Here is a 25,118-nt window from a genome sequence, read left to right as displayed (position 1 = left end):
GCATGCCTTCCATGGCATGAATATTTTCTAAAACTATTTTATTTATTTTTTTCAGCAAATAATGATTACCACTAACTAGATACCAGGCCTTTGTTTGGTATGTTGTTTCTGAAGAATCCAGTGAAGTAAGAACCATGGTTATTTCATTACCCTTATTTTGTAGTGTGGAAACGAAAGCACAGAGAGGTTGCATAACTTGCTGAAAGTTACACAGCTAGAAAATTATTGTGCTCAATTTTTATTCTAGCTCATCTGGCTCAGAGTCAAGGCCATAACCACTCTGCAATACCTGTTTCTGTGTCAAGAAAACATGTTGTGTAGCATTGTTACCATGTCTTTGAAATGCTCCTGGTGGCAACACCTCTGATATTTGCTTCAGTGAGGAGAAAATTTGTTTTAACATTTCAGAATTTGCCATATTCCTATAACTTTTTCATAAATATGTGGAAATGTTTTCTTTAGGTGTATTTTTTTAATCTAAGGATTTTTTTCCTAATGAACAAATTTTTAATGAATAAATTCAAATTTCTATTTATTCTCTTTACCATTAAGGCAAAAATTTGAGTATGAATAGCCTTGAAACACAACACCTATGAATCATTTTATTCACCAGATTTGGGTAGAAACTATTGTGTTTTTTTTTTAAGTATTGTTATTTTTTAAATATGAAAGTCTAGGTTTTGATCCTAAGAGTCTAAAAAAGATTTTTGGAGTCTTCTGTGTACTCTTGGTGGGACGGGGTAAGGGTGGGGTGGGTAAGTCCCTGTATCTGTATAAACCCCAGTGTAAGTCTCCTTGGTTAACCTTACTTTATGGGTTGAATAAGCATCCTGAACTTTATTCCTTAAACAGTTACCACAATGGCATTTTCAAAAGGCAGTCAATAACCAACTTTGATACTGCCACCTTTGGTCTTGACAATATGTACAAGAGAGAGCATCTGTTTTAAATACAGATGTAACACTTAATGGTCTTTCCTTTCTTTGGGTATGTGTGGAATCACATTAATTAATTAATCACATTTAACTTCACCATTAAAACAAGTGTAAAATACTTTTTGTGCTTTGTGTATGTGATTAAGAAAGCATTCCAGAGAATGTTGAAAATCAAATTTAATTGGACACATAAATATTTTGAAACAAATAAATGTATAAGTAAAGATATTGACCGAAATTCTCTGTCCCAGGAACTTTCTTTTGATAGGTCAAAATAAACTGAGAATAGGAGCAAGGACACACCACACAAAGACGGCAGGGAGTGAAAGGGATAAAAACTTACAGTAAAATGTTTGGACTGAAAGGAAAAAGTAGACCATTTTCTAGAACAGGAAGGAGAGCAAGTAGGGAAAGATATGGTATATGTTATGGACACAGATATGCCAATGGGAATGAAAATTAAATTTAAGGAAAGTGAATAAGGCAATGGGTATTCATACCAAGAAAAAGGTTAGGTGGCTGGAAAAGAGAAATGCATTGAAGCCTTAAATTGCAATAAGATCCATCAGCCAGTGACTGGAAAAGCCATCTGTCCCAGACCAGGAGTGATATCCCCAAATGCTTGAAAATAATGTTTTTATAAAGCCCTAGAAACTAAGTTGGGTCAGGTTGAATTTACACCTTTCTTCGACTGTAATATAAATAAAAAATATTTCTTCCCTAGGATTTCTTCTCACAATTATACATGTAAAAGTCATGATGTAGAGGCACCTGGGTGGCTCAGTGGTTGAGCGTCTGTCTGCCTTTGGCTCAGGTCGTGATCCCAGAATCCTGAGATCCAGTCCCTCATCAGGTCCTCCCAGAGAGCCTGCTTCTCCCTCTGCCTCTCTCATGAATATTAAGAAATATTTTTTTAAAAAAGTGATGATGTATATTGGGACTTCTCAACACTGAGCAAGTATCAGAATTATTTATTGACCATATATATATAGGAATATATACATATACCATTCTATATATACCATACTATACATACATACATACATCATATCATATATACATATACCATTCCTCAGCTCTGATACTTTGAGTTAGTCTGCTGCAGAGGGTGTTGTGGGCATTCCATATTTTTATAAAACTTTTTTTTTTATTTATGATAGTCACAGAGAGAGAGAGAGAGAGAGGCAGAGACACAGGCAGAGGGAGAAGCAGGCTCCATGCACTGGGAGCCTGATGTGGGATTCGATCCTGGGCCTCCAGGATCGTGCCCTGGGCCAAAGGCAGGCGCCAAACCGCTGTGCCACCCTGGGATCCCCAAGACTTTTGATTAACATCATGGTTTTATTCGTTCAAATGTATGATGTGACCTATTAGCCACAATTTGTAGGGTTTCTAGCTGAAAGGCTTACCTCACATGTTGAATGAATGGGGTTCTCTTAAGCCAGGTTCTCTCTGAGGGTGAGAAGGAGGTAAAAAGAAAACCAGATCTACAGGTGCCAGAGAGAGCACCAGCTTTGCCAAGCCTTATGACCAAGTAAGACCTGTACTCTTCCCAGAGTGGAAGGATCCATTTTTAATATACATCTGTATGTGTATGCCTTTTAAATATTTCTATCCTGACATTTGTGATTTTTGAGTCAATGTCATTGAGAAAAATTTATAAAAGAGGACATCAGGAGAAGGGAATAGAAAAAGGAATAAAGTGTCAAAATAAAAGTGAAGTTTTATTTATGACAGAGTGGACAAAATAAAATTGAGGGAAAGCTGGCCTAAACCTCTGGTTGAATTGCAGAGGGCATTTGCTGGGATGCCTAACAAGGGTGGCTCACACCACAGATTTTTGCATGAGGTTATCATATTATATACGTGGTATTTTTATTTCTTCCCATGAATTAAAAATCATGTTGAGATTTCAGTTTTACTTATAACCTCAGACCCAGCACCTTTTCTCTATAATGTTTGACCTTTCTTCCTAGCTAAGTCCCCTTATAAATTATCTGTTTGCAGTGGGGAGAGGGTTAAGTCAGGAACCTAAAAACCCTCAATCTGGAAAAGAGTATAACTACTTAATAATTCCAGAAGTGTTACAAATCATATGCCATTCAGAGCTTTTCTACCCTCTCCTGGGACTCCTCTCTTTTCACCTGAAAGATTAGGAGGTTGTATATATTATGTGATCTGTCTCGGTCCATAGAATCATTTTAAGTACCCAAAATAGGCATTTATTCATTAACCAGGATGGACAGAGGTTAAACCTCGTTTCAACTAGAGTAAATCTGATCATGGGCATTTTCAAAAGCTGTGAGAGGAGGCTAAGGAGAAAATTTTGATTTGACAGGGCTTCTCCCAATCACATTCAGATCCAATTCTGATCTATTCTTTTTTTTTTTTTTAACTTAATGGGATTAGCCTTGTTTAAAACACCAATAATCTTATCAAAGGCCCTCCAGGGGAGGGCCCTGTAGGCTTTGTAATGACCTTAATCAAGTATTAGCCCTGCCCTACAATTAACCCCCAACTCAACAAAACGTTTGTTCTCATCTCTAAACCCAGAGAAGGGGATCCCTGGGTGGCGCAGCGGTTTGGCGCCTGCTATTAGCCCAGGGCGCGATCCTCGAGACCCGGGATCAAATCCCACATTGGGCTCCCGGTGCATGGAGCCTGCCTGTGTCTCTGCCCCTCTCTCTGGATGACTATCATAAGTAAATACAATTTTAAAAAAATAAATAAACCCAGAGAAGTTTTGAAAAGGCATCAGTTGAGGAGGAAAGGGGAGCTTATTAGGAATTGCAGGCAGATCAGGCAGGCCCAGCAGGCCTGGAAGAGGGTCCAGGGGAGGGATGTTTAGGTTCCCAGGTTCTCTCCCAGACGTAGAAACAGGAGTCACCCAATAAATGTCTGAAAGAGAACAAGAAGTTTTAATTTGCAGTTATTCGCTTTTTTTGTTTCCAAACGTGGAGCTAGAGCTTTTAGATGGCCAAGCTTACACTTTGTCCAGAATAAAGAAGGCCTTCTACATGCGACAGTTAAATAGGAATATTAAAAGAACGAGAGGGAAGGTCCCTTGACCTATAAATCCTCCATCCTTCACATATTACCTCTACATCCTTTCCCCTAAGGAATTACGTAATTTATTAGTTATTGGACGGGAATAAAAAGAAACGATGAGTGGTTCTCTTTTTTTCAGCGGCTTTACCTGGTAAAAACATATTAAATTTGCAAACGCGCGAGGAAGAAACAACGCAGGAAAGAAAATTTTCAGCCGAATAAGAGCCATAACCTGTGCGTCCGTGAAGACGCTCCGACGAAGAGCGAGGTTGCACTGGCCAATCAAAACATCGAGATGGTAATGATGTCTTCTTGCCCCGCCCCCATGCTGACCTAATTTGGAAAACCATCAGGGCGTGCTGTTCTCAATCAGGTCCGCAAATATCCTATTTAAAGGGCTGCGTGCCGGCAGAGGAGTCACTTTTTCGGCAACCATGTCTGGTCGCGGCAAGGGCGGGAAGGGGCTGGGCAAGGGCGGCGCCAAGCGCCACCGCAAGGTGCTGCGCGACAATATCCAGGGCATCACCAAGCCCGCCATCCGGCGGCTGGCCCGGCGCGGCGGCGTCAAGCGCATCTCGGGCCTCATCTACGAGGAGACCCGCGGGGTGCTCAAGGTGTTCCTGGAGAACGTGATCCGGGACGCCGTCACCTACACGGAGCACGCCAAGCGCAAGACGGTCACGGCCATGGACGTGGTCTACGCGCTCAAGCGCCAGGGCCGCACCCTCTACGGCTTCGGGGGCTGAGTGCGCCGCATCCGCCATTTTCGTAAACACCAAGGCCCTTTTCAGGGCCGCCCACGAAGTTATTTAAGGGGCTGTTGTGCTTAGTATAAATCGTTACGGTTACGGAGGTTCCTCCGTATTACGTACAGAATTTCTGCATAGTATGATAAACGTTAACGCAGGGGTTCGCACATGATGGGATAGCGCCACAGAAAAGTAATTTTTTGCAAAATATTTTAAGAAAGTCCCATTATGTAAAGTGAAGTGGCTTCGGGGTAGAAATGGGGGAGTTCCCACTAACAATTGGTTTAGAACGCAGGGCCGTAAGTGTCCACGGCACACCAGTAAGTATGTCGCCGAAGGTACTTTGGGGACAAGGGATGCTTGGATGATACTCCGGTGTCCGCGGGAGGTAAACTTTAGGGGCGGGAATTTCAGGGCAATTATTTTCTGTTGGCTAAAAAGGGTTGAATAGCTGTCCCTGGAACTGTAGGAAAACCTTTAACTTTTTTTAGCCTGCTGAATGCCAGGCGCTCGGGATCGCAGGGCCAATTGTGGACCGAGTCGAGCAGTGCTCGGGACCTGCCGGCGGCCTGGCGGAGTCGGGTCAGCCCTCTCGTGGGCGTGGCCGCTGCACTCGGGACTTGAGGCCTTGCCAGGCCAGTGAGGCGTTTCCCGGCGCTGCAGCTCCAGCCTGAAAGTAAACTGGCCTCTATACCCAAGCAAGCAGGGGCTGTGGTTGATTTCTATACAACTTTAAACCACTATGTTTATTCATTTCCCATTGTTGTCAGAGGCCCAATTAAATAAATGAGTTTAGAAGGCTAGGCCCTAGTGAGTTATCTGTAGTACAAACTTGTATATTAAAGATTATATATGCAAGTCTGCATATGCAAGTTTTGTACTGGGCTTTGTTCAAGGTTGCCCCAAACACCCAAGGCCCAAAATAAGATCAACACCATGAATTTAACATAGTAATCTTTAGGAGTGCTAAATTCCCAATTAAGTGAAAGCAGAAAAACTAATTTTGCTTAAAATGAGAAATGCTTTAACTTGGACCTTGGAGAACCTAATAATAGCTTTTGTGATTTAGTTCAATTTGGACCTTAACTTGGCAGCTGCAATATTTCCATAAAGGTTTACTATTTCTGTTTGTGGAACACAATTTGGACAAGCCTACACACTCTCTTCATAAAATACATAGAATTAGGGGCACTTGGGTGACTCAGTGGTTGAATGTCTGACTTGGGCTCAGGTCATGATCCCTCAGTCCTGGGATGGAGTCCCAGATGGGGTTTCCGCAGGGAGCCTGCTTCTCGACCTCTGCCTGTGTCTCTCATGATAAAATCTTAAAAAAAAAAAAAAAAAAGAAAAAAAGAAATTACAATTGTATTAGACTAAAGCTATTATCAAGCCAATTTCTTAAATGTGACTACAGTATTTTGGGAATGAGGATGTTATTTCAGTATGCTTTCAACTGTAAACTTATTACTTTTTACCAAATGAAAAACTCCCTCAAGGACTTAAAATCCCCCAGTCCAAATCGTTATTTGATTCCCAGGTACTGACCCCCAGAAAGTTGTAGACAGTTACGAAATCCTACTTAGTACAACAGCACCAAATAAAAGATCGAACTGCAACGTAACCACTCAAAGAAGTCTGGTTTGTGCAGAGCTGACCTCCATGCCTTACTCGACCTTAAGCATTAGTCTGCCTGGAGAAGTATGGAGGTTACCCAAGGCCATGTGCCCTACTCTATAGTGTGCAGCAACCCACTTTTCAACGAGGCAAAGGACTTTGAAATAGAAGACCTTTTCTACTTCTTACTAAGAGACCTCATGAGCGACCGTATAGAAACTTCTACAAGTTCAGTGCCATGCCGCTTTTAAAGCACTTGGAGTGGCTCTTAAAAGAGCCTTTGGGTTCATTAAGGGGGCTTGCTCTGGCTCACTTCTTGGACACCGCCTTCCGCGGGTTGACCTTCTGCTGGTTGAGCCTGGGCTTGGCCGCCTTGGGTTTCCCAGTGGGGGCCTTGCCTGGGCTCTTCTGGGGCTGTTTGTCTTTGGCACCTTTGGCCTTCCTGCCACTACAAGCAGCCTTCTGTGCGCCTGCACCCCCGGGCTTCTTGGCTTTGTTGGTCTTGGCAGCCTTCGGAGACTTGGAATCCCTGGACAAGACCAGCCTCTTGGTCTTGGTGGAAGGCGGCCTCTTGACCCTGCTCTTGGCAGGTGTAGGAAGAGGAGCCTTCTTGCTGAGCTTGAAGGAGCCCGAGGCGCCGGTGCCCTTGGTCTGCACCAGGGTCCCCTTGCTCACCAGGCTCTTGAGGCCCAGCTTGATGCGGCTGTTGTTCTTCTCCACGTCGTAGCCGGCGGCCGCCAGCGCCTTCTTGAGCGCGGCCAGGGACATACCTGCTCGCTCCTGAGACACGGAGAGGGCTTCCATGATCAGCTTGGACACAGAGAGGCCTGGGGCCTTGGGGGCGGCCTCTGGTATGCCCCCTGGTTTCTTCCCTCTCTTCTTGGCTGAGGGATTCTCCATAGAAGCCAAAGCAGTGCCAGCTGCAGCCGCTGGAACCGTCTCAGACATCACAAGAAGACAAGCTAACGGCACCAGGGCACCGGCCCTGAAAAGCGTGAAACGTCTCAGGACCTCAAGCCCTTATATAGGGCAGGGCGTGCTGTGATTGGTTCATCCCCCAGCCTCGCCCCACCCCCCGGGGAAGGAGCGTTTGTGTTTGTTTCACCCCAAAAAATGGGATCCCACACAAATCCTCTGGGCAGCATCGCCCAGGCTTTGCTGCTGGATGATCCGTGGAGACTCGGGTTTCCCAGGCCTGTTCACTTTTTCATGAGAAATGATCCCGAAGGCCAAAACAATTACAATAAGGCTCCCAATTTTCAGCCAACCTTAAGGAGAAGAAGAAAATATCCCCTTTTCCTTGTGAATTTAAAAGTAATTTTGAGGACGAGGCTTACCTTAGCTCTTCTGAGTGGTTTTCCAAACAGCTGGCTTGCAATCGGTGGAGAAAATAAATTATTCACACACTGATTTTTTATTGAAAATTATTTATGTATGTGAAGCAAGTAACACAGACCTCTTAAATGTCTCACTGTGTGCTTAAAAGATACTTGTAGAATTGCCAGAAAACTGCAGAGTACGACTTTACTTGGGCAAACACAATCTAGTAAACCATAATCTCCAGGCATGTGGGTTGTGATTTAAACCAGGTCCCCCATCCCCGTGGCTTGATAAAACACCCTCAAGAATGCAGTAAGTAACGTGAATCTAACACACAATACCTCTGTAGCCCAAATCAGGTCACCTCTGTGGCTGGTGTCCTCAACTGAATTTTGCTTCCGATTTCATTAAGTCAAACCCCGCCCCCACCTCAACCCCCTCCACCTCCTAAATGCCAAGCACACACACAGAGTAACTCTAAGAAGGGGGTCAGGAAGTGCTCAGTGAGAACTAGAGACCCAGATCTCTAGGAAGACTGGGCTGGCAGATGTGCCTTCGAAGCAGGAGAAGAATTATTAGAACAGGATCCAGGATACTTCTTTGAGCTTGTCCTAGGACTTGTCTTTGTAAGGGATCCAGATGGGAGTTTATTCATCATGGCCAGACCTTCCAGGAGGATATTGAGAGAGCAATGCAACGTGGCCAAAGCTCAGGCTTCAGCAGAGGAAAATCCCAAAAGGACCATCTTGTGGAGACCCCGAAATGTTTGCATGAGAAATTTGTTATTCTACAGGCGGGGGAAGTTTTTAAGAAGAGGATCTGTGTAATTTTTTTCTTGTGGTTGTCTTGTTTTTTAGATTTTTCACATAAAAACTAATTATTGGAAAGGAGCCAATGTCAGAGGTTGATAGTCTGTTGTAATAGTCTCAAAAGAAAGACAAGGGCTTCACCTAAGGAGACAGTGTGGGGAAGGAGAGTAGGTTTGAAATATTTGTGAGGCAGATATCAAATGATGAGACTTTCCAACTTCTGGTTGCAAAGTGAGGTAGCAAAGTCTCTGCCTCTCTTTGTCTCACGGGCACATGCTTATATACACACCTGAAACAAAAATTCAGAAAACAATACCAACTTAAGTGCTTGCATTCTGATGTATTATAATCTATTTTTTTAAATGCTGGTTGCAAACTGTGGGATTGATTTCCCAACTAATGCACTAATGTGACCCTAAGTTTGAAAAATCTTTCTTCAAAGGCAGGTTACAGGTGCGTCTTACCGAGGACCCTATGTTTTAACATAGGGTTTGGTTTTTCTAATCCTCTGTGACCCCTGAGTACTTGTACTTAGGAGCCAGGTTGTGAAGTGGATTGATCCTTATAATTATAGGCTTACAGAATATAGCATTCCATTGCTTTAAAAGTAACAAAGAATTGAAGGGATCCCTGGGTGGCGCAGTGGTTTGGCGCCTGCCTTTGGCCCAGGGCGCGATCCTGGAGACCCGGGATTGAATCCCACGTCAGGCTCCCGGTGCATGGAGCCTGCTTCTTCCTCTGCCTGTGTCTCTGCCTCTCTCTCTCTCTCTGTATGACTATTGTAAATAAATAAAAAAAAATTTTTTTTTTAAAATAAAAGTAACAAAGAATTGAAGAATTAAAAAAGTTATTACATTCCATAATTTAAGAGCCAGAGAAAGAACCATGATTCATATTTTGCATTAGAAGTCTTAGAGCTTCCATACACATACACACATAGTGCTTATTACTCTTTGTCAGTCATCATCCCAAGTTTTTCCCCTTCAAAAAATGAAAAAAATATAGAAACTAACTTTATAGTTAAGAAATTGAGTAACAGAAAAGTCAGAAAACTTGCCAAAGTTCTTAGAGTTAAGATGCAGGATGCTTTCACTTCAAAAGGCTCTGGCTATGTACATCACCCCTGCTGGGTCTTTTTTCTTTTTTCCTTCCTCTTAATATGTCAGAACTGTTGTTCATGTAATCACATTTTTATAGCATTTGTGTGTGTGTGTAGCAATACTGTGATTTTATTTTGGAAAGTTTTCTATTGTGGGAATGTCAACCTTCTTGAACTTTCATTATTGAAATAATACTGCTGTAAACATTTCCTTAGATCAACTTTCACTAGCCTAACTTCTGAACTTCTGAATAATGAAGTAAGGAAAACAGTCACAAAATAAAAGAACTGTTTTCTTTTTAAAATATAATAAATTTATTCTCTCATGATATGGAAACTGTACAGCCCATTTTTAATATTAATTTAACATTCTAGTGCATTGTTTTAAAAAATGTTTACTCTAGGGGCATCTGGGTAGCTCAGTCATTAAATGTCTATCTTCAACTCAGGTCATGATCTCAGGGTCCTGGGATAGAGCCTGGAGTCAGGTTCCCTACTCAGCAGGGAGTCTGCTTCTCCCTCTCCTTCTGCCACTACCCTCACTCATATGTGTGTGTGTGTGTGTGTGTGTATTCTCTCTCTGTCAAATAAATAAAATCTTTTAAAAATGTTTACTCTATATTTCTCTATGTATATGTGTTATGTGACTAATATAAAAGTATCTATAGATTTTCACTCTGTTCAGTGAGATTAGCAGACATTCACCTACCAACCTGTCTACCCTACAGGCTTCTTGGATTTTCCTGGTATCTAAGATTTAGGCCTACCTTTTAAAACTTATCCCTTTTTCATTTGTTTCCTCTTTTTGCAATAGCTATTTTTGAACTTTGTATTTGGTTTTCATTTATGTTTAATAAACATTATTTCACACTAAACCTTACCTCTTTTTCAAATGATCTCTTCATTTTTGAATCATTCTATTTTGATTATTTGCTCAGCTATTGAGTAATTATTTTGTTTGTTTTGTAAAAAGGGCATGTGTACAATTCCATGGTTTGTAAAAGTTGTCTCTACAATCATCAGGTATTAAATATCAAATGCAGAGATGATGCTGTTCCATAAAATTGACATTTTTTAAATAAAGTAATAAATATTACTTGGTCTGTAAACTAAAGAACTTACCATTTTCCTTATTCGGGAGATAATAGTTAAATATACACAATGACAACAATTATTTGGTGCCAAAATCAGTGCCCAAAACAATAATCTGCCCAAGGTTTCAAGACGGAGAAATCCCTTTGAGAGGGGGCAGGGAAAATGTCCTCTGTTGAGTCACAGGACCTGAATGACTGTTTCCACTTCTCTTTATGAAACAGCACACCTTCAGAAGGAGTTCTGGAAACTCCTCAGAAGACAGAGGAACTAACCCACTGCCATCTAATTAGAAAGCACAGGAAGAGACAGACCTCCAAGAAAAGCTATTTGCATAACTGGAAAACCCGTGGAGGAGCCATTCAGGTCATCTTTTTTTTTTGTTCTTCCTGACATCCAGACCTCTCTTATTAGCTATTTATGTGTAAACAAAGACAGGTACTCATTTCATGTGTTTCTTAATTTGTGACCCATATGTATAATGCAAACACCATAAACTTATATCTAAAACCTTTCTGTGAACAGGTCATCGCTAGGTGACTGAAATGATTTTCCCAAGCTACATGGATGCTAACAAGCCAATCTTTGAAAGTAGGGAGACACAAGCATTATCACTTGGAGTGAATTTTCTGTTGCACTTTAATACAGAATATGGAATCACCAGAAAAAAAGCAGGAAGTCTTTGTTTTGAATTTCCCAATAATGATCTGGTAGACTCAGATGGCACATGCCTATTTCCCCTTGATCTTTTTACCCCTTCTTCCAACCTGGGGTGTAGATTTGCCCTCCCAAGAAGTTAAAGAGAACCATGAAGTTGAAAACTACACAGAGGATGAAAACTGCATGATTGAGAGTAAGGATACTAGAAGAAACCTGAATGCTTGGGTAGAATTGGCAGTTCCCCACGGACCTTGACAAACCAGCTGAGCTCTCCTGCTAATTGGGAAAAACAAATCTCTTTTGGTTAACGCACTATTACATGGATTTCTGTGAAAGGTAGCCCAATACATTCAAAATGATTCAGTGGATAGTACCTTTCCATGAGCAGGCAAATTTCATGGGCCTGGGATTTTGGTCTACCATGCATATTACTGAATATTTCTAGAACAATGCCTAGTGTGTGGGAGGGGCTCATCTATGCAGACCTATTGGGTGGATGGATGGACATATAGTCAATCCAATTTCCATCTTTATCTCCTATGTTTCTTCTATTTTTAAAAGAATATACATTTTAGGGGTGCCTTAGGCAGTTAAGCTCCCAACTCTTGGTTTCAGCTCAGGTTGGTATCTTAGGGTCATGAGATCAAGCCCAGGGTGAGGCTCCATGCTCAATGCGAAATCTGCTTGAGATTCTCTGCCTTCCTCTGCCCTCCACCCACCCTCCCTCTCTCCCAAATAAATACATCTTTTAAAAATATAGTAAAAAGGAACACCTTGGTGGCTCAGTAAGCATCTGCCTTTGGCTCAGGTCATGATCTAGGGGTACTGAGATTGAGTCCCACATTAAGCTCCCCGCAGGGAGCTTGCTTCTCCCTCTGCCTATATCTCTACCTCTCTCTGTGTGTCTCACATGACTAAATAAATAAAATCTTTAAAAATATATAGAGTAAAAAAAAATAAACATTTTCTATATAACTTTCCAGTTTATTTGCCTGTCTGATGCACTACTCTAGGACCAGTTTGAGAGCCTATCTACCACACATACAAACCCCAATGCTGTAAGAATATCTTTAGGCTTTATATCATTTTCCACTGGGTAGGCAAAAGTGGTTTTGCACACAATTTGCATTTGAGTTTTGCATGAAGTTCAATGTTTTTCAAACATGAGCAGCCATAGCATATTTATTTAAGATTAAACATCCATCTTCTGATGACGAGTCTTAGTTTACTGCTGGCTCTGGAAACATGTGGCTCTTGGCCTTCAGACGCTGTTGTCTGCATGCTGGAGCCCTGGCCTTGGAATAAGAACTGGGTAAGCTTCCAACCTTGCCTGTTTCTGACTCTCGTGATCGTAGCCAAATATAATTTTATTTCTCTGAGTTTTCTTCCTTTCCTTTCCTTGTCTGTGAGTCACAGCAAATGCCACTGTCTTAGTCTGTTGAGGCTACTAGAAAAAATACTATAGATTGGGTGGCTTAAACAATAGACACTTATTTTCTCATAACTCTGGAGACTTGAAATCTGGAATCAGGGTGCTAGAATGGTCAAATTCTGGTGAGAGCTCTTAGTCTAGCCTATATGGCTGCCTTCTCGCTCTGTACTCATATGGGTTTCCTCTGCTACATGCATGCCAGAACTATCTTCCCCCTTCCTCTTCTTAAGGCCAGCAATCTTATTTGACTAGGACCTCACTTTTATAACTTCTTAAACTCAAATACTTGCTAAAGCCTATCCCCAGATAGAATCACACTGGGATTAGGGCTTCAACATATGAATTCTGGGGGGACATATTTCAATCGACACTAGACACCTTTCTCATGGAGTCATTAGGAGGCTTGTAAGAGACAATGTAGATAAAAGTAGGTTCAGTTACACACACAATGAAATGTAGTTTATTATTCCAGTATAGTCCTGAACAGAGGAGGCACCTGCTAAATACCAATTTTTGGTCTTAACCTCAGAGCCTGCTTACTCTACATATGGTGCCTTTCCAAGGAATGATTGTGATCATGAGCAGCAGTTCATTTCTTATGGGATCATGGCTAATGAAAACATGGGGGGAAAGTACCCTCACTAATAATGAAGGAAATGACATTTAAAAAAAAATTTTTTAGCCTGTCAAGCTATTGATGCTTAAAAAAAATTATCAGTGTAAATACATGTGCTGTAAAATAGAGATTTTCATAATATGTTGGGTTTATAAATTGGCATGGTCCTTCTGGATGGTAATTTGGTAATGTTTATATTAAGAGTCTTAAAAAATGTTGTGACCTTGTGATTTAGTGTTTCTATTTCTAAAAGTCTATCTTAAAGAGATAATCACATATTTTTTAAAAGATATGTGATCTGTTTGATCTATAATGCATAAAAATGAAACTCAGAGGGTGCCTGGTTGGCTTGATCAGAGGGGTATGTAACTCTTGATCTCAGGATCATGAGTTCAAGCCCCACACTGGGTGTAGAGATTACTTTAAAAAACTTTGAAAAACTGGGACACCAGGGTGGCTTAGCAGTTGAGCATCTGCCTATGACTCGGGGTGTGATCCCAGGTCTGGGGATCAAGTCCTGCATTGGGGTCCCTGCTGGGAGCCTGCTTCTCCCTCTGTCTGTTTTTGCCTCTCTCTGTATGTCTCTCATGAATAAATAAATAAAATCTTAAAAAAAACTTTGAAAAAAATTTTTTAAAAACTGAAACTCAATCTAAATAGCTAATAACAGAGGACTGTTTATGTAAGTAATGATATATCCATTAAAAATTGTGTTTCTAAGTAAATTACCTAGAAAATCATATATGTGCATATATGGCATGATACTGAATATACTTTATGCACTATAGGTGTATCATATGTATTCACATTTACCTATACATATTTGTCATTTATATATTAAAAGGAGATACTAAGTTATTTTAATTTTCTTTATATATTTCTCTTTTTACAAAATTCTATACTAAACATTCAACATTTTTATACTTGGAAAAAAATATTTTAGCCAGGTTCTTACTGATCCTTCCTTGATTGTTAAAAATATTTCCATTTATCTTCTTATAGCATCACTTGTTGTATGTGTGAGATGCAATGATGTTTAGCAATGAGCAGTGGTTGGTAAAGATGTTTAAAATCTGTCTGCTCCTCCTATGAAAAGAGAAAGACTGAATGATCAATTGAATTCTATAATTCATCAGTTACCTAATATCATACTTGACTCTGAGAACAACAGCAATAATAAGGATGGCTAATTTCACAGGGAGTTTGTTCTATGCTAGGCAGTGTCCTAAGCACTTTATAGATACCAATGCATTTAATCTTGCAGCAACCTTATGAGGTACCTAGTAGGTCATTCTCTCTGCTGTGTAGATGAGAAAATTAAGGTTGCATTTCTCAGGTGATACAGCTGTTGGATGGTGACTCTTAGTAGTAAACTCATACCATTTGGTGCTGGAGTCTTATGTATACTCTTAAGTACAGGATGAATACGGTCTAGCTAGTGTCCTTTAAGTTACATTTGAGCTAAGTCTTTTTATTTTTTTTTTAAGATTTTATTTATTTATTTATTTATTTGAGAGAGAGAGAGAGAGAGAGAGAGGGAAAAAGAAAGAGTCCACACAAAGCAGAGGGAGGGGCAAAAGGAGGGACAAGCAGAGTTCCTGCTGAGCAGGGAACCCTCCTGGAGCCTCAATCCCAGGACCCTGGGATCATGACCTGAGCCAAAGGCAGATGCTTAACCAACTGAGCCACGCTGGTGCCCCTGAGCTAAGTCTTGCATGGAGAATAGAAATTTGTCAGGTTAGGGCTTTTCACAAAGGAGACACAGTGACAAAGGCCAGGTGGTGGAGATTGTCTAAGGTGGGGTGCTTGAGGGTGAGCACTCAGCTCGAACTGCCTGTGAGGGATGAGGAAGGTCCTTATAAGACCACAGGTTACAGTTCAAGCTTGTTATTCCCTCACGGAGCCATTGAAACTGTTCCCAGAAGCCACCCTTCTCTCAGCTGCTCATCTCTCTGGGCTGCTAACAGATGAGGTCATCCCCAATAGCTGTTAAATAAGTTAAATGAAACATATCTGATGGAAATGTACCCAAATAACTGCTTAGTCTGTTTCTTGGATGTTATAAAATGCACTTTTCCTCCTCCTCTTGACAAGCAAACAAAGGCAAACCTGATTTATCCTCTACAGGTGGCCAAATCCCATGCAAGAAAATGTATGCAGGGTTTGCTCAGTAGAGAATCCCGTTTTATACCTGTGGACTGATACGTTACTTGGGCCGGGAGATAGGGGTTTCTGTGGCAAGTGTTTGCATGCCTGGCAAATCTAAGGACTCCTAATTATAACCTATGCTTGACAAAGTTAACACCAAGGTGATCATTTCATTTACAAAGACAGATTTTTTGCTGCCTGTTTTGTATGCACTTATGAAAGTGCGATGGGAGTCACATTCCAGTAGAGTTTAAGAAGCAGAAGCTGGTGGCAGTGGTGGGGTGGGCAAGGGGAAGGCAGGCCTCTCCTTAGCTGGTAAGGGGCAGTCTCCCCCACAAACCACTGACCAACTAACTCTGCAGACTCCAGATGTGACTCCTGATGTTCCCATAGTACATAGCAGAATTATCGTGGCTTCAAGTACAGTGATCTCAACAATGCTGAGTGCCACATGTTGTCTTAAACACTGTTGAAAAGGCCCCAGATTTAAAGCCTGTGCTAGAGGGAACCACAGCCCTCCGTGTCCTCACACTCACACACAACCTCACAAGCTCACACTAAAGTGAAGACACTGACCTGAGTACCAGAAAAGGAGGGATAGGCACTCAGAACACTCCAAAGGTAGAAGAACAGGGTTTCGATTTCACCTCCTCCCTCCATTACTGGTTCTTCTTGCAAGGGCTTCATCCCTATATGCTTTCTGGCTAACGTGTTATTTTTGGGGAATTCACTGAGCTCATAGAGTAAACATTTGGAATGGTGCCTGGGACACACTAAGTGCTACCCCAGGGCCCGCATCTATGGTTAGAGTAAGCGTGTTTGTTAGTGAAAATATAAAAATTGCATTTACTGCCATGCCTGAGCCACTTTTCCCTGCTCTCTCCCATCCCTCCCCATCCTGTTTACTCCTTTCTCACATGCTGTATAATGACGTATCATAACAATTGTTTGTTGTTTGTTTTCTGCAGCAGAGATGTCAGCTCCCCGATAGCAGTGACTTTCCAAGGAGACAGTCACTGAGAATGGAGGAAGAGACAGAGGATGGTCCTTCAGGGCAGGGGGGCGGGGGGAGAAAAGGAAGAATTTCCCTACTTATGTCCTCCCAACTCTGTCCTCATTCTCTCTGTGCTGGCGCTTGGCACTGGCTGATGAAAAGCCACTGTGGGCCCCCCAAAGGGACAGAAGGGTGAGAGGAATAGGGAAGGGGAGGAGAGGGTACCAAAAGGGAACTGGACCTTATGATTCCTGAGCTTACTTGCTCCGCATCCATCAGCTCCTTTTCTGCCGGTCCACATAGCTCATCTACAGTCAGTCCCCTGTTTCTCTGCCAAGTCTGTGCTGCTGTCACTGAGTTCTGGGCAAACTAATGTGGACAGGATGATGTGTGTCACTTCCAGGCCTGGCCCCCAAAGCCCTCGTTCTGTCTGCTGGCTGGATGTCAAGTCCAGCAAGGACCCCTAAGACCCGAGAATATCTGAGACACAAGCTGGAAGGAAACCGTCTCTGAGAGCCATGGAGCCAAGCCCCATCACCTTTGTGACAGGATATTATATGATATCACGTAAATGGCTGACAACTGTTACCGCAGTTCACCACTGAGCACTAGGAATCTGTTTCTTATAACAGAAAGTATCACATACCTTGTTTTGACCTGAGGGTCGTCTAATGAAGCATACTCAACATTGCCATTTGTAGTAGTAGCACCTTGATCCTAGATCTGGTCTCCTAGTCAATGATGAGCAAATATTATCCCCCAACAAACACTGGGCATAACAGCTTCCACCCCACATGCAGGTGCCTTCAAGCCCCACATACACTGGAGCCTCCTGCCTGGAGTCATTAGGTCTTTCAGTTTTATCATCCCAGAGTCCCACCTCCCAGGGCGAAGGGATTTTGTGATTTTATTCGTGATATACACATGTGAACTTGGTACACAGTTGGCATTCAAAAAGTTTATTCAATGAATTCATTCATTCAGTCATATATGTCTACTGACCCTGTGCTGAGCCCGGGAACAGATCCTGGGATGCTGTGGTGACCAAATCAAAACTCAGAGCCTATTGGACCTGACAACTAGTTAAGTAGTAACAAATAATTGCAAACTGAGCAATGATCACACTGAACCCTTGAGAGGGGGTGGTCAGAGAAACCTCCCCGGGGGCATTGGTGAGCTAGAAGATCTATGCAAGATGATGATAAGCTGGAGTTTGCTAGGCAGGAAGGGGAGAAAAAAATAAAAAGATGGAGGTCCAGTACAAGTGGGAGGCAGGGAACCAGGAAAGCAGGGTGTGTGCAAATCTGCTGCAATCCGGAACACAAAAAGAGAGAGGGAGAAGGAGGTCCCAGACACTGGGCAGGGAAAGCCCCTGTTCAAATTGTGTTTCTTGGCATTTGGAGGATCCTGAAGGCAAGAGAGCCAGGTCCTTCAGGCCCATTCCAGACCAGCACGTGAACTGAGTTCAGTTCATGGAAGCCCAGATGTGTGTATGTGTGTTTAAACCTAGCACCCAATATCTATCACCCCAACTATTTAAGCAAGTCCAACAGTAAAAGGGGCACATTTTAATCTTTAATCCTTATAAATTAAAAAAAAAAAATTTAAAGTATGCTCCACACCCAGTGTGGAGCCCAGCATGGGGCTTGTACTCACAACCCAAAGATCAACACCTGAGCTGAGATCAAGAGTCAGACGCTTAACCAACTGAGCTCCCAGGTGCCCCAATTTTTATATTTTTATAAGCTGTCCCTCACCTGAGTTTGCGCCAGTAATAAATGGTAGAGGGGCAAAAAGTGAAAAGAAAAAGGCGAAAAAGAGGGGAGGAGGTAGAAAAGAGAAACAAGAACAAACTTTTATCTTTGTTGCTTTTGAATCAAATTCATTTACTTGGATAACTTGATATAGTCTGGAAACAAGTTGAGGCCTTTAAGTGTTGAGATCAAGGTTTTACCCCAACACGTCATTGTCTAGGCATATGGAAGGAGATAAGCCCCATCAGATTATTCCTTTTTCTGGCCAAAGCCTACAGCTGGGAGATCTAATACCATGAAAACCCATAAGAAGATGATGAAACAGGCCTTGTAGTAAGTACCATACACGTTGCTCATGGGATGATAAAGCCACATAAGCCTTCAACTTAGCCAACCAAAGTCTTACTTTTCCCCTCTCAGAACTGAGGTAAGAGGGGATCCCGTATCTATTGTTGTTTAGGAAATTCTAGTCAAGGTGTAGAGGTCTAGGCTCTGAGGAATTTACTTTATTTAATACTGGGGAAGACCAAATTCAAAATCTAATCCTTAGAAAGACGGATAATGGAGAAAAAGACAAAACAATAACACAAGAGGACAAAGAAGGAAGATGTGGTCTACTCTAGATCTCATCTTGACCTGTAGAACTTAGGAAAGAGCTTCCTACTTCCAGACTTCTGGAGAGGTTTTAATGAGTCTCAGGATTGTGTTTTCAATGGGAATGTATATCCAAGTGGTGAGATTCTAAAGTGTTTGCAGTGGGAATTAAATATCCATCTGTCCTAGAGCATTAAAGCAATATTTTTAGTTAAAAGTACTGATAATGGCCCTTTCCACCACTGCTATAAAGTTGACTTTTTTAATATTTTATTTTATCTAACTTTTTAGAAAGGCAAACTGCCACATGCAGAGCCTCATTTGGAGGTGTCTGGAATCTTGGAAGCTTGGACCTTGAGAGCTTGTTTAGAAGTTCTAGCAGGGAAGCACAGCTATACCTATACCCTTGACAAAAGAGCAGTCCTCCTCCATCAGAGAGTTGTCCTCCTTCATTGAATGTGCAGATCCAGGAGGGACACACATGGAGTAGTGAGGGAGGAAGAGAACACCCCCCTGCCCAGCCACATCAGCCAAATTAACCCTGGTGATCAATGGGGTGATAGATGTCGCAGTCAAATCACCCTCACATCCTAAAGTTGACACTTCTTGAAGTCTCCCTTAATATAGTCTTTAGGGGATCCCTGAGTGGCACAGCGGTTTGGCGCCTGCCTTTGGCCCAGGGCGCGATCCTGGAGACCCGGGATCGAATCCCACGTCGGGCTCCTGGTGCATGGAGCCTGCTTCTCCCTCAGCCTGTGTCTCTGCCTCTCTCTCTCTCTCTCTCTCTCTGTGTGACTATCATAAATAAATAAAAATTAAAAAAAAAAAAGAAAATCTTTAATATAGTCTTTAATGATATATTATATAGAAGTGTATCTGGGGACATCTTCTCTTCAAATGTAGCTTCCATTTGTTCAATTATGAGAGTGTAGTTAACATTAGTCATTGGTAATATCTGACAATATCAGAATGCCCCAAAGCAAAACATGTCAAAAGAGAAGAAAAACAAAGTCACATGGATCTTTTGGTACAATTTCAAATGATAAGGGTTTATGAGAATATTTAGGCATGGACACATTATCATGATTAGACAAAAATACTGGCATGCTAAGTTAAAGTTATTTTGAGCACATTTTACTTTAAATTCTCTTGTATTACATGATGAGTGGACTGATGTGATCTATCCAATAAGAATATGTTTTATACAGATTTTTGAAACTATTTTACTCTTAGTTTTATCATTTACAAGTAGTAAAGGCAATACCAGGTGGGGAAAAAAATCCCTATATTTTAACAATAGCATGAAAGTGATTTGTTAACATGGTTCTTGAGGTTTGGTTTGAAGCATTGATCCAACTTTATACTTTTGCAATTTCTATTAATTATAGATAAGGCAAGATTCAATCATTTGTCCAGTCTTAGGGGTAATCAACAGATTTGTAAAATTTGGAACTGGTTTATCACTGGAGTTATTTTTTGTTACATGATTAGAAAGTCTGAAAATGGTGGGGCTACACAAACAGTATGGGAGATTTGTGATAGCCAATTCTTAATGAAGGGCTGGTTATATTTGATTTTATTTTTAGAAATCAGACTAGACAATTGTTGTTATAGTACTGATGGTAATGAAAACTTGAAAGGCTGTTTCTCGCATTGTATGTGAGGTATTTTCTTAAGTGTCATGTTAATTTTAACCACTCAGATTTTCTTTAGTTGCTCCTCTTCCTCTTCTGAGTTACTATTCTTCCCTGACTCCTGCCCCTATATTGACTGAGACATCTGAAGAAAACCCCTTTGTTTTCATACAAGGGAAAGCAAATGAACAACCCCCAGGCATATCTACTATAAGTAAATATGTCAACTCTTGAGCCTTGAGCAAAGGAACCTTCTCATCTCTGACCTATTATGTAGATTGAGTTATTGGTTATAGAGAACAGTTAAAGCTAAAACATAACAGTAAAAATCTACTTGGATTTTTCTTCAGGAACATTCTAAACTGTGTAAAAATATGAGACTTGCATAGATCAAATTGTTTTTAGGGATGTATATTTTGTATCCTCTAATTTAGAAATTGTCCAGGTATCCAAAGATTGGGCACTCAATTCTTAGAGTTATCTATGGATTATGAATTCAGCATTAAAGCTGACACATTGAGTTTTTATGATTTGCATGCAACTTTCTAAATGTTAGCTGTTTTAAAAATGACATTGTGATTTAATTTAACTCAATGCATAATATACAGAAGTATAATTTTAAATAAAATGATTTTTAACTCTTATAACTAGTAAACCTAGTGAAAGGAATTTAGCAAATTAGAGTTAATGATTGCTTTTTTTTTTTTTAAAGAAAATAAACCCCAGACTGGTGTGAACTAGAATATCGTACTAACATTATTCTTACTTCATGACAATAACAAAGAAAAAGACATAAGACCATTTTTAAAGCAAAATTAGTAATCTTAATTTAAAATATGTGATTTTCCCCTATGAAATTATATACGATGAACTAAAAAATTTAAGTTGTTCCAAAATAGAGAAGTTCTGTTTTGTTTCTTATTACTATAACCTGTCAACTAACTAAAACCACTAATTAAATTCAGTTAAACTTTCCTGTTTTCTTTAAGCTACAATTTAAAGAGGTAGCACATTTAAAGCATCAGGAGAATTTTTATTTTGATTTGAATTTCTCTCTTTTTTTAAAGTTTTTATTTAATTCCAGTTAATTAACATACAGTGTAATATTAGTTTCAGGGACACAATATGGTGATGCAGCAGTTCAATACAACAGCCTGTGGTCATCCGGACAAGTGCCCTCCTTCATCCCCATCACCTATTTCCCCCATCCTCCACCTCCCCTCTGGTGACCATCAGTTTGTTCTCTAGTCAAGAGGTTTTCCTCTCTTTTTTTCACCTTATGATCCTATGTTTTGTTTCTTAAATCGCACAGAAGAGTGACATTATATGGTATTTGTCTTTCTCTGACTGACTTATCTCGATTAGTTAGCATAATACCCTCTAGCTCCTAAATTCTCTTTAAATCATGTTTTTTAGTGTTTATGTAAAGCCATTTAAAACGAGTTTGCATTACAATTTACTAATTTCCTGCTGAGATAGATGACTTGCTCAAACTGACTTGTATTCATAAAACAAAAATATTCTCAATCTTTGTGGAAGTTAGAGGAGCTAATGGCGAAACCAGAATAAAACGTAAAGTTATGAAAAACAGAGCCAGATTTAAGTGTGTTAATCAGATTTTAAAAAACACAAAGGTATCATTGAGAAACAGATGTAATTAAGAGCAGAGATCTCTCAGCCAACACTGAGAATATGAGTAAACTGTTGATATCTTTCTAAGTTTTGTAGGAAATTCTACTTTCCAGTGCCATAGCTCTCACAATAAACACATTAAGATTTAGAAACCATTAAGTGTTTATTTTATAAGAGTATTGGAAGCCTTCTCTTTTTGTATGGCTCAGTAATCTGATTTATAATACCATGTTTCTTCTCTCTTCTCTCTAACCTTACTTAAAGAGCCTGAAAGGATAATAATTTGGAATTACTGAATCATAAACTTTAGAGGCTTCTGCAGAGCAAGAGACAGGCCCCTGCATGCTGGAGATTTAACTTTTCTTTCCTGTCGTCAGTCTCCTGTAAGGCCTAGCCACTTTATGAAAGTCAAAAGTTATTACAGATTGCCATTTTATATTTGCTTTTCTTTTTGATGCAGAAACTATTTTTGCAGATATTGACAACTATTTGGATACATAATGAGTAAACATGGAAAAGATTGTTTTGAAAGGAGGAAAGAGGCACGTATCTTCAGTTTCAGGAATCTACATACAGTATACAAACACAAAACACCAAACTCAGTGGATCACATTAAAGGCCAGAAGGAAAAACACCGACTTCCTGCTCATGTGTTCTCAAATGCTAAAGAATATCAGAATCCCCAAAGACAATCAACCTAAAAAAGATTAACACAAGAACTAGACTTCAGATTGCCTATCCTCTGCCACCAACTAAATCGCTTAATGATCTGACATAAAAGCACTAATGTGTAACCAATTGGCAGAGTGCCATCAGAATAAGAGCCAAAATAAGAAAAAATTTGGGCAAGAATACATTTCAGCATGCAAGAGCCAAAGGCAGATAAGCATAAAATTCAAACTGCCCAGGACTGGGCAAGGCACTTCACCAGGTCACACATTTCTATTGAGTCTTATGGCAGGACTTCAGTAAATGTCTTGGTGATTTTTCAGAAATAAATGGTCAAGTAGTTAATGATTAGCCTGCCCATTGCTTGTATAAAAGGGAGAACAAGCTATAGAATTATCTCATCCAACAAATGGCAAACCAGAATTTTTATAAAAGAGAAGAGAAGGAAACAAACAAACAAAAAAAAAACCAAAACATTGTAGTCAGGCTGGTAATAGTGAACCTGCACAGTTTTTGGATAACCTGATTAGCTGGTAGTTAGGTCAGGGTCAGCCTGAACTGGAGCATCAGTCCTTGAGCAGGTTCGCTAGGCACACAGGGAAAAAAAAATCCAATTTCAGTTGTTGAAGGACTCTGGAAACCTTACAGTTGGGCTGAGGAGCTAGTGTGACAAACCTCTCCAACTGTCTGGCCTGCATTATCATGTCCACCTTAACTAGTCCAGGGCTATACCATTTCTCAACTCTTCCAAGTTAGGCAACCAGAGCTGTGTTCCAATGGAAGCCTGTCTAGTGCTGGGCAAGTTCTTAGGATTCTTCCCAAATATTAATGAAAATTGCTGGTTTAAGATCATGAGGTCCTTATGTTAAGTAACCTGCTAATCTAAGCCACACATTTTACCCAAAATTGTACAAGACTTTGTGTTCTTTTGTAACAAAACTTCTTCCCCTTATATTCCCGTTTCTAATAGAAAAAGCAAATTTCACTCAGAAGTATTGAAATGTGTTCCCGACTTGGATAATACAAACGTTGAGAAAGGGCTTCGTTCACCTCAAAATCTTTACCTGGAACGAAGTTCTCAAGTGCTTAAAGTAGGATTTCCCAGCCTGCAGACTGCCGGCGATATCTGTTAAGTGAAAGCTCTTTTGGGAGACTGAGTGCGCCCAAAGGCGTCCTTCCTGTCGTCCCACCTCGTTCATCCGCCATTTCAGCTCCCTGGGAGACAAGTTACCCAGCAATTTTGAGCTGGAGCCTTCCAAAGGAGTTCGATCCTGACTGACTATAAGCCACCAGACACCTATAAAGATCGCAAATTTGTATGGTCAGATTAAACAAAATTACGACAAACTGAGCAAACTCTTTAACAGGAGTTCTAATGGAGATCAACCCCAGGAGCATAGAGTAACAGGACCAAACCTTTGGCACATAAATTCTGGCAGTTATTTAACATCAACCTCAGCGCTGTACTGCCCCCTACCAGGAAGAGAAAAAGCTACAGATTTCCTCAAGTGTTAAGGACTTCCTAATGAGCTGGACACTAGCCTCAACTCTCATCATGCAAAACTTCCATAAGTGTAAATTACAGCTCTCTTGATAAGACCGGTGGGTGGCTCTGAAAAGAGCCTTTGGGTTTAGGGAAGGAGACGCTTACTTGGCACGTTTACTTGGAGCTGGTGTACTTGGTGACAGCCTTGGTGCCCTCGGACACGGCGTGCTTGGCCAGCTCCCCGGGCAGCAGCAGGCGCACGGCCGTCTGGATCTCCCTGGACGTGATGGTCGAGCGCTTGTTGTAATGCGCCAAGCGCGACGCCTCGCCCGCGATGCGCTCGAAGATGTCGTTGACGAACGAGTTCATGATGCCCATGGCCTTGGACGAGATGCCCGTGTCGGGGTGCACCTGCTTCAGCACCTTGTACACGTACACCGAGTAGCTCTCCTTGCGGCTGCGCTTGCGCTTCTTGCCGTCCTTCTTCTGCGCCTTGGTCACCGCCTTCTTGGAGCCCTTCTTCGGGGCCGGCGCGGACTTGGCGGGCTCGGGCATATTAAAACCTCAGTGTCCGAAGCGAAGTGAAAGTAGGAAGCGAATCTCTGCTACTTATAGGGCTTTTATGCTAATGAAGGATGCAGACAGAGTCTTAGTTCATTGGAAGACAAGCAGCGAGGCTGTCATCCATGGGCAGAACTATGCAAATAAGGTATGGAAATAGAGCTTTTCTATTGGTTACTTGACTGAGTCTAGTTATTAGCCAATCAGACACCCGGATTTACTCCCCAGGAAATGCCTATAAAAGCAGCCATATTTCTACCTACTTCACTGTT

At 41.1% G+C, this 25,118-nt stretch overlaps 3 protein-coding genes across 6 annotated transcripts; 1 reads left to right on the top strand and 2 right to left on the bottom strand.

Annotated features, from left to right (window-relative positions):
• The first annotated feature begins 3,751 nt into the window (after window positions 1-3,751).
• On the top strand, window positions 3,752-5,963 carry LOC129507617 (histone H4). The gene has a single exon (XM_055322136.1). The coding sequence runs from the start codon at window positions 4,418-4,420 to the stop codon at window positions 4,727-4,729; it is 312 nt and encodes a 103-aa protein (XP_055178111.1). The 5' UTR covers window positions 3,752-4,417; the 3' UTR covers window positions 4,730-5,963.
• On the bottom strand, window positions 3,753-24,847 carry LOC129507608 (histone H2B type 1-C/E/F/G/I). Of its 4 annotated transcripts, none has more exons than XM_055322123.1 (2): window positions 24,451-24,847; window positions 3,753-3,833 (listed from the first exon to the last, which is right to left on the bottom strand). In XM_055322123.1, exon 1 carries the CDS (start codon window positions 24,838-24,840, stop codon window positions 24,460-24,462), a length of 381 nt encoding a protein of 126 aa, XP_055178098.1. In that variant the 5' UTR covers window positions 24,841-24,847; the 3' UTR covers window positions 3,753-3,833; window positions 24,451-24,459. The 4 variants fall into 4 exon arrangements, with proteins under 4 accessions (XP_055178098.1, XP_055178099.1, XP_055178096.1 ...); XM_055322124.1 differs by lacking the exon at window positions 3,753-3,833 and adding an exon at window positions 5,996-6,056; XM_055322121.1 differs by lacking the exon at window positions 3,753-3,833 and adding an exon at window positions 8,644-8,764.
• On the bottom strand, window positions 6,130-7,294 carry H1-6 (H1.6 linker histone, cluster member). The gene has a single exon (XM_055322095.1). It carries the CDS (start codon window positions 7,292-7,294, stop codon window positions 6,656-6,658), a length of 639 nt encoding a protein of 212 aa, XP_055178070.1. The 3' UTR covers window positions 6,130-6,655.
• Window positions 24,848-25,118: the final 271 nt, after the last annotated feature.

The sequence above is a fragment of the Nyctereutes procyonoides genome, unplaced genomic scaffold, assembly GCF_905146905.1.
Source record: "Nyctereutes procyonoides isolate TBG_1078 unplaced genomic scaffold, NYPRO_anot_genome, whole genome shotgun sequence".
In the NCBI taxonomy this organism is placed as follows: Eukaryota; Metazoa; Chordata; class Mammalia; order Carnivora; family Canidae; genus Nyctereutes; species Nyctereutes procyonoides.
The sequence above is the reverse complement of the archived record's forward strand: the minus strand, read 5'-3'. Positions and strand labels throughout refer to the sequence as shown.

Excerpts from the sequence above, each read along its gene's own strand:
- LOC129507617 (XM_055322136.1), top strand. The coding sequence starts at position 4,418 with ATGTCTGGTCGCGGCAAGGGCGGGAAGGGGCTGGGCAAGGGCGGCGCC.
- H1-6 (XM_055322095.1), bottom strand. The coding sequence starts at position 7,294 with ATGTCTGAGACGGTTCCAGCGGCTGCAGCTGGCACTGCTTTGGCTTCT.
- LOC129507608 (XM_055322123.1), bottom strand. The coding sequence starts at position 24,840 with ATGCCCGAGCCCGCCAAGTCCGCGCCGGCCCCGAAGAAGGGCTCCAAG.